The 12,802-nt window shown below is 38.6% G+C and overlaps 1 protein-coding gene across 8 annotated transcripts in view; it reads left to right on the top strand.

Moving 5' to 3' along the window:
* The window catches only part of YAP1 (Yes1 associated transcriptional regulator), an 87,973-nt gene that overhangs the window by 1,789 nt on the left and 73,382 nt on the right, over positions 1–12,802 (top strand). For all 8 annotated transcript variants that reach the window (XM_035542423.2, XM_035542424.2, XM_035542422.2 and 5 more), the window contains exon 2: positions 1,062–1,309. In XM_035542423.2, the coding sequence (XP_035398316.1) occupies positions 1,062–1,309 (248 nt within the window). The remainder of the gene's footprint in view (positions 1–1,061; positions 1,310–12,802) is intronic.

The raw sequence follows: 12,802 nt of genomic DNA, 5'->3' as shown, positions 1-12,802 counted from the left end.
CCAAATTCAGTTGAATTGCAACTTGCGTGTTGTGTTTATATCCCAAAGTAAGGCAGTTCGGTTCCAGTGCACCGTGTGAAGCTTGGAGTGTGCTCACGCACAGCTGGAGCGGAAAGCCTCCGTACAAGTTGTAAATGGGGCCTCGTGTATGGTGCAATCGTTTGCGTAGGGAGGTGTGGCAAGGGCTGATCCGTGCATCTTATTGTAGGTGGCCATGTTGTTCTGGTGTATCTACAGAACTAATTAATCTGTCAATGTATAGAAAAGCTAGCATTTTAATCCAGTTTTTAGAGCTGCTTTTTCTCTTTCATGGTGGACGTGTGTTTACTACTGGCAGAGGAGCTGTGGGCACCTCAGACTGGCGGCTCGCGTGAAGGGTTTTGTGAGTCACTTCTGACTGACCGGTTACACCGTGCACGGAAGCTTGCTTTAGATAAAGCTCAGGCAGGCTCTTTGTAAGCTCCCGACACCCTTAAAGTGCAGTTTGTGCAAGGGTTAGGGAATTCTCTATTCAGTCCTGTATACCTTTTTGTTGTTGTTGAGTTCAGGAGTCTTCCTCTCTCGGAGCTCGCTGCAGTCAGTGGGCCTGCCTGCGTTGCTTTTCTCCTTGTGCAATCCCTTAAAGCCCTGTGAAGGGTATGTGCGGGGTGTCCTTGCACCCTGCACCCCCGTCTCAAAAGGAGAGTGGGAAAGTAGGACGGGGGTGCGATGGGAATGGGTGGGTGCAGTCCAGCAATGAACCACGCAGCGTGCTGTGTGTGGTCTGCTGACTGGAGACGTGGTTTCTTCTTAAGCCCGCACCAAGGATTAAGAACTTTAGTTTTCAAAATAAAACTGAAAGGAGTTATTTATAGTTAATACTGACTTTTACAAGGACTTATGCCAATTAACCAACCCAGTTCAAGACTATTGAACAGCAACAACTGCAAAATGAGCAGAGCATTGGAAATGACTAACTTTGGAATTTCTTCTGAAGATTCACTTAATGTGAAATGTCTTCTAACAGATGTATTTCTGCTAAAGTACAAAAATCTGACGGGGAATACGTTTGCTCCTAACAGGCCAGCACTGATGCAGGGACAGCAGGAGCCCTGACCCCTCAGCATGTCCGAGCTCATTCCTCGCCAGCATCGCTGCAGCTGGGAGCCGTTTCTCCAGGGACGCTTACACCCTCTGGAGTAGTGACTGGACCCGGAGCTCCATCTTCTCAGCATCTCCGCCAGTCTTCCTTTGAGATCCCTGATGATGTACCTTTGCCACCAGGTTGGGAGATGGCAAAGACACCATCTGGACAGAGATACTTCCTTAAGTAAGTAAAACTTGTTTTCAGTTAGCTGTATTTTCTTTTTTCTTTTTTTTTTTCCAAGGTCTTGGAATTTCCAAGGTCTTGGAATTTTAGTAAAGTTCACTGCGTTTAAAATACATATTTTAAAAACACACTCCTTATGTATAGTAGGAGAGGAGATCCTGCCATTGAGGAATTTCTCCCACATCACCACTACTGTTTCTGAAAATTGTATGTTGCTCTGTGAATATTTATCCTATCTAAATCTCAGCTGAAGAATGTTGTCCGTTATATTGTATACTAAAAAATCAGTGAAAAGCATGTTGTGGTTCTTAAACAACATGACCTTTGGATCTGCTGGATCTTGCCGGAGTTCTCATTCAGGTCAAAATACACTTTACCTATTTTTATGATACAGATTTAAAACACAGATTAACTTTAGACTATTATAGTGAGACTATATCAGGACCTCTTGGTTTGTCAATAAGTACAATTGTGTAAGTACAGAGTCAAAACATTGCTGCCTACTCTACTCATGAGGAAGTTAGTATGTGTTTGATTGTAGTACTTGGGTCTGTAACTCTTAAGTCATCTGCAGTCCCTGCAGTGAAAGGGAAATTGCAGAACTTCTAACATTGTTTCTTGTTCCTACTGCTGTGGCTTTTTCACCCAGTGAAATTAGTATCACCTTTTCTGTAACTGAGGAGGGGTTACATATGCCAGCCATCTGACAGCTAGTCCATCAGGGAGCGTTTTTTTTTTTTGCCATTTCTGAAACAGCAGGAGCTTGTCCTTCTTTCTGCAAACGTGCCCACCATGACGCATAATTGGCCCTCAAATATTTTGACTATATTTTGAACTTTTTATTTAACTGGAAGGCTCTAAATAACCCATTGTGTGTCATTTTCAGGGCCGGGAGAGGGGAGGGGCAGCACAGTATGTTATTTATGTAAAACTTGTTTCTGCCAAGTAAAACGTCTGTATTCCTACCTTTCTTGCTAAAAACCAACATTGTCATTAATACCTCCATTTGATTGAAGTATTTGAGCTTGTAGCTTTTAAAGCTAATTTACGTAGTCTGCAGTAAGAATGGATATCGCAGAACTTCTTAAAACGTTCTTGTTCCTATAGTGGTGGTGCTTTCATACAGAGAAATTAGTGTCACTTTTTAAAACCAAAAATAGGTTACAGAAGCTGTCTGAAATTACTTGAGCCTGAATGTTACTTTTGAAAGCTATCATTTTGTGTTAGGAAAACAAAAATGAGCATTACCTGAAGATGTGGTATTTTCTTTGGTGCATTTTAACAGATCAGCATATTCTAGAATGTGTGAACTTCAGTGGGCACAAGTAGAATTTCTTGGAACAATGCGAGTTTATGCCATTTGAGATCGGTAGCTCATTGGGCCTTGAGGAAAGCACACACTGAGTTTTGAAATGAAAAGCAAACTTTCTTGTTTTGACTGTGTTAGTGAAAGCTCTTAAAGAACAACTTATGAAACCTGAAAAGTAGATACTTGCTTTTTAAGTTTTACTCTTACAAATGCTTTTGTTAATGCTGTCGTTTTTACAGAAAGTAGACCAACATAAGAGATACAGTGTCTTTACACAAAAAGTTGATTTTTAAGTTATGCTTATTCAGGTGAAATCAGAGTGAAAGTTTTGATCTTGGAAAGCTTTTGTGCAGCTTCATTATTATCACAAAAAAAAAAAATCTTTTCCTTTTTTCCTGCAAGTTTCTTGTCCTTTCTTGGTGTTCTGGTATCCATTTCAAAGGGTCAGGTTTCAGCAAGAACAATAAAGAGCCTGAGACTGGAAAGTACACACAAGTCTGGCAAACTCATCTGCATGTGCAAGATCGTTTGTTCTCGAGCAGACATCCAAAGTAAATGATTGAAAGAGCTGCTAGCTGTGAAGGATGTGTCTTGAAGGGGAAAGGAGTGGAAACAAACCAGGTTGTTAGGAATAAAAATAAAGGCTGTACTTTCTGAACCTCTCTCTGCTGGGTCACACGCTGACCTTGGGAGATTTTAAACAGCTTAATGGGCTGTTTTCTTTTGGCTTTCCTTGGGTGATGCCATGGTATGGAGAGGCTAATGAGGACAGTTCCGAAGGCTCTGTTCACACTTTTGAAGTACGTTTCTGGTTCTTAAAAGATTGTTTAATGCTATCTACAGGTGAGATCCCCCAACTTCATTTGAGTTCGTGAAGATCTGTAAGAAAAAAAAACACCCAATATTTTTAAGTACTAGCAAAATGTTTTCTTTGTATGTTTAAGAAATCCAAAGTATTTTTGAGAATTAATTTTAAGTAGCAAGTTTGTATTTCAGAAGCTTTTTTCATTGTTGAGTGATAAGTTCAATTTCATACGTGCAAACTTGTTAAAATCATGTCTTGTCTAGTTATACCTTACGTTTTTGCTCAGAGCATGAGGACTGAGATTCCTGATGCTAAATAAATTTAATATGGTTCCTTCTATGCTGATTTTTGGTCTCTCTTCCAAGTATTCAGCTTTTTTGTTGGATTGGCTGCATTGCTCTTTGTTTCCATTTGTTCTGTAGCCACTCCATGAACGGTCTGGTAATCAGGCTCTAGAAAGATCTTTGCAGAATAGGTAACAGTATTAGATCTTTTCCAGATGTCAGTAAGCCTTATGGTTATAGTTATCATAATACGCTACATTGCAAACCGAATAATTTAAAAGTGAGTTTCGTACTTAATACCGTAAGGATTTTAGTCGCTTCCACTAAGCAAAAGGTAAAGCACCACACGTACAGTGGTTTGTGCAAAGAGATAAATTAAAAAGTAGTAAGGATAGGGGGGAGATACCTGTCTGGCCTAATAAATGCGTGTGTTTATGTGTATAGAGGCCAGATAGACGCCACACACTTATCAGTGCCTATTGAAAGAGGGTGAGAGTGGTAGTGTCGAGTGATCCAGAATTATTCTGGTAAATCAGTCTGTCATCTAGATAAACAGTCCCCTTTATGCATGAATGGCCAACGTATGATTTCCACTCATTAGCATTCATCTTGCTGTTATGAGCAGGACTTTCGAGTGTAATTTTCTGTTAATGAAAATGCAGATGATTTTGGCCGGTGAGTTCAAACATGCTTGCTATCCAGCTGGTAAAACTAATTCTATTTTTTACTGAAACTGCTACTTAAATAGAACTTATTAGTCGAGACTTGCCTGGTTCCTAAGTGGTCATAGCTGAGTCATCCCGGCATTGTTGTGTGGTAGGCTTTAGCCCGTTCTTAAGCATGCAGTCAAAGAGACTTGCTTGGTTTCTGTGGCGATGTCAACTGCATTGCTTTTTAACCACTTCCTGTCAGCCAGCTGCTGGTTGACATTTCAGTGAACTATGGAGAAAGATAGTGGATCACTCTCTAGGCAAAAGAAAATATGCCACGGGAGGAGCAGGCGACAGTTCCCCGAAGCTGAAATGCGTACGGGCTCAGTTCGATTTTGGGATTGTTCTTGTGCCATTTTAACTCAGCGTTAGGCTTTTAATCCTTACAGAGGTCGTGCAATACTTCACATTTTGTAGTGTGGGGAAAAGTTAACTGATTGTCCAGCAAACAAGTCTTGTAATTACTTTTCCTACAGGAAGTAGTTCTTGCAAGCAGTTTATCAACAACTTCCTATTTTTTCTGTGAAGTGTTGAATGACTTCCTGAAGGAGGCCAAGGTGGTTTTCATTAGTATCTGTGGGCGTGTTTGAGGTGTTTACCCATCTGGCAGAAACCTTAAAAATAGATCGTTGTTACACATTTCTTTCTTACTCTACACAGAGGCATGGCTGTATGGAGTGAAGCTGAATGGTTTTAAGATACCAAACAGTTTTAAGATAACAGGGAGCTGTGTTTTTTTTCTTTAACTCATGGGACTCCGTGTGTACAAGAGTATTATGTCATACATGAAAAATAACCAGCAGTGCTGTTTTAAATTTCTTTCACGTCTCTATTTTTGCCCCTGTCTGGAACCAACTGCTTCAGCAATATCATTTGCTCCCTTCCTCCTCCTCTGCTTCCCACCCTTCTAACCTTCCAGGGCAGAAAGTGTTTGTTGGAAAAATTGCTGCCGCAGTTGTATATTTTGTTGAATACCTAAATTTACTGGGGAATTGCATATTTGGAATCATTAGTTATGGGAGCTCTTGTGTTTGTGGTTCTATAGTTTAGGCAAGTTTGGCATTAAAAGAGGTGTACTGTTGGAAACCAAAACTGCAACCACCGCTTTTGGCAGGCTTGACTACTTTTTCATACTTACACTAAAAAGAAATTGAAGGTTTTTTCTGTTTGCTGAATTCTATTTGTAATATGTCAAACTCATTTCATGTTTATATTGGTGATTTCTGACTTTATGAAAGTATTCATGAGATCGTTGATATAAAAAATTCCGTGAGATTTGTGCAGCGGAAAATGGGCACCGTCAGTTTCAGAACGTAGCTAGAGAAGAGAAATATTAGCTAAAATGCTTTTGAAGTAGAACACGCTGTGGTATGTTTTTTGGCAATTTAAGATTTTTGGTCTTGGAAGACCAAGTACTAGAGCGTATATCTTTCCTTCTGCCTCTTACTTGAAGAAACCTGAAATTTCTTTTGTGAAAGAACAATGAAAGAAACTAGTTTGACCGTGCACTTGTACTAAAGATTTCCATATCTTTAAAAGGGAGGAAGAAGAAGATGGGCAAGCCTGCTTTATTTGTGTTAGTACTGAGCCTGAGCTGGAAGGAGGATGAAAGCACACCTCCAGTTCTCTCAATTCAGAGAACGTGCAGCCAGCTCACTGGGTGGGCATCGGTGAAAGAAATGGCACACGGTGCTTCTCCTGTGTTTGATTTAGTTTTGCCTAAGAAAAATTGCAGAGGTACTGATAATATCTTTGCATTCGGTATACAAGATAATTTTATAGGACTCTCTTCCAAAAACAGTTTTATTAAGCTGATGTGATTTTTTGGTAAACAGAATATGTACCCTGTGGTTTTCATTAACATATTTTCCTTTTATTTATGAGCGTGTTTATATTAATTATTCTCAGAAAAAATGAAACCGGGGACAAATACAGAATCTGTAGTTAGTTTTAAGATAATTAAATTCTTTGAGGATGTTTTTTTTTAATTGGCTGTTGATCTGCACCTTTCTTCCTCCCACAGGTTTTGCCTCTCAATATATCTCTTAAAAATGATCTTTGTGCTTTATAGTGTCTGATTCAGTGCCTACTGGAACTTTTCCATGAATTCTGAAAATCATTGGATCAAACCTCCACTGCGAGCTGCTAGTGCTGTAGGGGAGCATGGGCCAACTGTAGAAGATGATGAATATAGTTCTTAAAAATCTAAATTGGATCCGAATACATGCACTGGAGAGAGAAAGCAGTGGCATACTTGGGAAATTAAGATTGTGTTAACACTATTTTCATTAAGGTGGAAAAATGTGTTTGTTTCAAGTATCAAACATAAAAGTTAAACCTTTCAATTTCCATTATGGAGTTGGTCAGAATTACTACCTATTTATCTGTTGAGAAAACTTTTGGTTTGTGTACTTCAAATATATAATACTGTTTTATAGCCATGCATACCTATCTCCTACATCTAATTTGAGATGAGTTTATCTTACTGGGGTCTGAAAACTGTAATGTGGCGACTGCTACAATTGTGACTAAATTCTTTACTAACTAGTCTTTCATAATGAGAAATCTTAGAGTCTCTCTGATCAGTAATAAGAGGCTTCTGATACAGGGTTAATCAGAATTCTATATTTATAAAGTATGCTTCTGCTATTCCACTTATTAAAGATTTTGTCAGGTTGTATTTGTTTAAAAGTAGTAGCATTGAGCTCCATGGAAGCAATTACGCCACTATGGAACCACTTCTGTTTGCTTAGGTCTTGACCTCTTCTAAAGACAAACAAGAATTTGATATAAATCAAGATGAGTGTCTTCTGGACTCTCTTATCCTTTACCCTTTCTTCTGAGTGTTGAAGATGACAAAGAATTATAGGAGTTTTTTTAGTAGTCATTTGGTTTGTAGCATAGTGTAACCTGTAACCCATCAGCCACAATATGGAAATTCTCACTCAGTAGAAAGCAGTAAAATAAAATGATATTAATTTGAAAGCTCCCGTAAATCTGAGACAGACACTACCCCACCAGTTTTTACAAAAATGTATTAAACTCATTACTCTAATGAGTAAATGCAATTGAACTCTGAGTAGTATGTGGCAAGTATCAGACCTTTTTGTAAGATTCATCTCTTGCTTCCTTATCTCTCCTCTTCTGCAAATGAAGAAAATCAGTAGGTTGAAAATTTCATATGCAAAACCTCCACTTTCCTCTGCACTTGTGGCACAACAACTGCATGTTTTTAAAAGCTAGCACAGAGCAAGCAAAGTGGGTTTTTCACTCAGTTTGCCCATCTTTACAGCAGACTTCAGAGAAAGTAACTTGTTAGCGCATTGGGCATGCTGAAATATTTAACTGTGGGACCTGAATTGGATCACATGTAAAATGAAAGGAGAGTACTTGGTCCTAGTTTGCTCCCAAAAAAACGTTTTCCTATATCAGACATCAGCAATTACTGCATGATTCCCAGGAGATCAAGGTGTTTTACTCAAGGTTGAAATACAAGATTAACTGTTAAAACTACTCTGGTATTAACTGCAAGCAACTTTGGTCAGACTCTTGATTAAGACTAGACGTATCCTCCCTCTGCCAGCCAACCAAAGGAAAAAAAAAAACCACAAAAATGAGGTAAATGACTATATAGAGATGTCAGCCAAATCAGAGATGTTTCTCCTCTTTTTATATGTGGCCAGACCACTGCATGTGTTTATCTTCACAGCTGGGAACAAATTCAGATGATGTAATTCGATTTAGTTTAACCTTTTGAAACTGATAGCTGCTCAGTTCTATTAATTTTGTTTCCTAACGTTTTTGTAGATTGCAGTGTATTTGCATTTGTTTGTACAGTCCAAACATACTTACACAGTAAAACTCCTTAATGGTAGAACTCAGTCTTTCGCTATTTTATATAAAAGTTGTTCCCTCTTTTAAGTTTTTTTCCTTCCAAGCAAGCTGTGCATGATTATGTAACCCCCCTAATATTTAAATGACTCAATTTCTTCAGTAATTCCTAGAGAAATTTTCCCTTGGTTGAATGCGGGAAATTTACATGAATCTTCTATGAGTAGCAGCAGTCCTCTGGCGGGCGTCCCTAGGATGTGGCTGGGATCACAGCATCACAAAATAGCGGGAAGGGACCTCTGGGTCCATCTGGTCCCACCCCTGCTCAAGCAGGGGCACCCGGAGCAGGCTGCCCAGGACCACGTCCAGGCGGCTTTTGGAGGTCTCCAAAAAGTGTCAGGGAGACTCCACCGCTTTTCAAAGGCCTCCCAACCTGCTATATGCTAAAGGATAGCATCTAGTTGTCGTGGAAGAAGGACAGGACTGTCTGCAGGGGAAACTTGACGTCCGAGGAGTTTTCACAATGTGAAACGTTCTTGGGAGGAGGCTGTGCTGGAATGTTAGCAGATAAATGCCATGTAATGGCAGGACATAGTCACACGAACAGCTTGCTAAACTTCATTTTTGTGTAAGGGGATATTTGGAAATTTACCAGATAAAATATATCTAGAGCACGGGGGGAGTTTGTCTTTTTTATGAAAACTGTACCTTATACATATGTATATATACAGATATGTGTGTGTGTATATATATATATATATTATATATGTGTATATATATGTTTGTTAATTAATTCTGGAGTTTTGTTTGGAGAACAGAAGTTTTCAGAAGGCATAACCAGACTGTGCCCCTGTTTCACAGCCTCCTGAAGTGCTTCTTGGAGTTTCTTTTCTGAGATTCGCTCAGCTGGTGTTTAATCTGGTTTTAACAAAGTTACTTCAGGCGGTGTTTCAGGCAAGTATAGCTAGGTTTTCTAAATTGCTGGTTAAGTCAAACTAATAATATAAAGCTGCCTTGTAAAGTAAGACCTTTACCAGTGTGCTGCGTGTCAGTCATGGCAGTTGCTAAGGAAACAAAGCTGTCCTGAAAACAGTCGTGGACTTTGCTTTAATTTCACTAATGAGACTTTGCTGTGTCATAGTGAAAGACCAGATCCCTTTTGTTGAGACTCTGGCATGCGGTTTGTTAACTTAGATTGGTGTTAGCAGTAAGTTTAGTTATTGATTATCACACTGAGGTTGGGAAGCCAGTTGTTTTTTTTTTTTTTTTTTTTTTTTTTTTTTTTTCCCTGCTGAACTGTTTTATAGGTAAGTCAAGTAAAGGTCATTTACTATTGCTAGTTTATCTCCAAAGGGTTCTGATTTATGGAGAGCTTTGTCGGTAGTCTGTCTGCGCTACATGAGTTTATTCAAATAGTTATTGCTTTAAGGATGCCTTTCCCTTTCTAATTACCTGTTGTAACTGAAATGTTAAGTAAACTTTTTGTATTTTCCGGATATGTTGTAAAATTAGCCGTCTGTGACGTAGCAGTACATTATCTGAAAGCAAACAAGCACGGGTTGTATATGCAAAACAGAATTCTTTGGGTAAAGGAAAGAAGCACAACTCACTAAGTGAGCTTTAATTCCAGGTATGTTTTGTCATAGGATCTCAAAAAAATTCCTTCTATTTTCATGTCACTTTTTCAGAACACTGGTTGGCAGATCCTCTGCAGTTACTTTTCATCTAAAATGTACGTGGTCTCTTTAGAATGCTAAGAGAGAGTAAAAGAAATTCCTTTCCACGTTTACTGTGTTGATGGTATAGTTGGAAGACTTTAAATACCTGGTACACACAATTCAGTGGTGTTCTTTAATACTTTATTATTGAAAAAATCTTTATCAGACTGAACAGCTTTGCATTAAATAAGGATAGGAAATTTTTACAAGGAAAATATTTACAAGGAAATATTTGCAAAAGTGTAATCTGAAGTATAAAAGATTGTTACAAAGAAAAGGTGAAATTAAAGAATCACTGTCCCAGTAAAAGTTTTCTTAGCATGAGGGCTACTAATAATGCTAAAAACTTTATAGTGGAAATCTTATTTTTTGAAACAAAATGTAACAGGACGGAGTGGTACAGTGCAGATTGCATGCGTTTCCCTTGTTTACAAAGGACGGTGCGTGGACTTCTTGTTCTCTAGCCGGAGTTTAAAAATCTTTTTGTAATAAAGACATGCAACAGTAGCTGTGTATTGAACATGAATCTTCATCGTCCTAGCTGGTAGTCTTAGAAGCACCTTCTATGCCTGACTTTATAGGCCATTTTTGTATATATAACAAAAATGTCTTTCTAGAAATAAAGAAATACTGTGCGTTAATTGGAGCAGAGCTGTTCCTTGGCGTCTCTGCTTGCCGTTAGGTCAGGATGAATTACGCCTGGTTAACAGTAAAAAGTTTTAAACACTCCCAGTCTTAGTGAGTGCAGTTGGTGGCACATTCCCTGGCTGCAGTGCTTTGTAGGCATGAGCCTGACTAAGCTAAAACCACCTGCATTCTGGTTTGTGAATGGGTAGGTTTTGAGAGCTTTTTCTTAGGCTGCTGTTGACATAATCGCACTATCATCAGTGTAGAGCCATGTTTCATTTTCCTACTTCTTTCCCTAAACACGCATGTGCTTAATTTCCATCTTTATGTGACACTTACACTCTTCTAGCCAGTCAGTTTAACATTCGGACTGAAATAAGTGTTCCCTTTCTTTCATAGCTGGTCTTTCAGGTTTTTCTGTACAGGAATCATTCTCTGAAGCTGTTCTAAAGCAGAACTATGATATTGGGACCAAGTAATTACTAGGTAACAGAGGATAGGAACGTTCAGATTTGTAGTGTTAAGAGAACTGTTATAATCTGTATGCTTGTGGGGTTTTGTTTTTTTTGTTTTTGCCATATTTTTTTCACCATAATGACTAATAACTGGAAAAAATCTATCGGTATTTCACAATATCCTGATAATTTAGTCATTGGCTAGGCATAAGGAAGAACCTTTAGTATAAATAACCATAACCATTTAGTTAAGAATTACTATTTTAAAGTATCCTTATTAACAAGGTCAAAGGAAGTTTTAACTATATTCCTCAAAAAATATTTTGCAACTCAAACCTGTGCCCGTTTTTTATTCACAGTTAGGTGGGTCCTAACACGATCAGCTTTGTGTTATAGACATTTGTGGAGGAATTTGGACAATTCATTGTTTTCCTGATGAGTCGAATGTCAGTTGTGCGTGGTAATGTCTCCAGGAAAAATGGTTCTTAATTAAATTTAAAAGTTGTGGTGCCCATTGTCCAACTTCTGGTTTTAAGGTTGCTTTGGAATGGGGGTAGGCAGGAGGGGAGCTTTTTTCTTCTGGCGCAGCTATTTGTGTGGCTTTTGCTCAGGGCTACAATATGAATCCTGTTTATGCTGTGATGGTGAGCAACTCGGAGGTTGCGTGTGAACTTTAATTGATTCCTCCACTCCACAGTCCTCTTGCAGGAGGAGCGTAGCCCCTGCCCTCTGCCAAGTTTTGCCCTTTCAGAATGCCTTCAGATGCTTGCTCTGTGAAACTGAAGGGGGAGGATTTAAAATGCTTTCTAAACCAAGGTAATAGCTAACTTATCCAGTTGTTGAGGGAGTTGCAGTAAAGTGAAGATTGCTGGCTTTTGGAATGGATAAATTTAATGTAAATAAGCTTACATGAAGAAGTCTTTATTCCCCACAGGAAGACATTAGGCACTTTTTTGTGCTCACAGAACAAGTTTGTTTGTATGGAATTTATTTGAAATACGGGAGATTCTGGTGCTTGTTACTTTGCCAGGATCTGCTTATATTTTTTTCTTTAACTTTGTAAAACTGTTTATATGAGAGAGATTTGCAAGGTTTTAAGTTTGCTTTTACGTGATGCCTTTAATTCATAAGTATCTGGAACAACTATCGTATACTTATCTCTACAGGTAAAGGTATTTGATCTGTATTGCCCTTACCTGCAGCTGTGATATGAAGTTACGAGAGCTTAGAATAGTAGCCGTTCAGTTACTTGCCCGCTGTTGATTAAAATATCCGTGTCCCATCTACCGTATGTGAGTAGGTATGTGTGTACTTTGTTTTGATTTAGTCCAACTGCAAGATGCGCTTTGTGTAAAAGAAATAGATGCACGTGTTACTTTGTTGTACAGGATGTGGTTCAGTTCTTGACTTCCAACTAAAATCTTTGTCTATTTTTCAAGCTGCAGAAAAATAAATAAGATGTGAATTCTTGGAAGCGGTTACTTTATCAAACTGATGAGTCAAAAACAAATTTATGAAAAGAAGATACACAGGCTGCAGCACTGTAGCAACTGGTTCTGTCCCATTGTTCTGCTTCATAAAGCAATCTTCATTTTCACTTTGGTAGGACCAGTTGCTTTTCATTGAGGTCAGTATATCACTTGCATCATAGGCAATATTTCTGTTAAAGAAAAAATATATTTTTTCAAAGCTATTAGGCTGGTTAGCTCGTGTTCCTGCCCAGCATTTCAGAGAACCGATTAGCTGTTACCTCT

This window comes from Cygnus atratus, chromosome 1, assembly GCF_013377495.2.
Source record: "Cygnus atratus isolate AKBS03 ecotype Queensland, Australia chromosome 1, CAtr_DNAZoo_HiC_assembly, whole genome shotgun sequence".
Taxonomy (NCBI): Eukaryota; Metazoa; Chordata; class Aves; order Anseriformes; family Anatidae; genus Cygnus; species Cygnus atratus.
The sequence above is the reverse complement of the archived record's forward strand: the minus strand, read 5'-3'. Positions and strand labels throughout refer to the sequence as shown.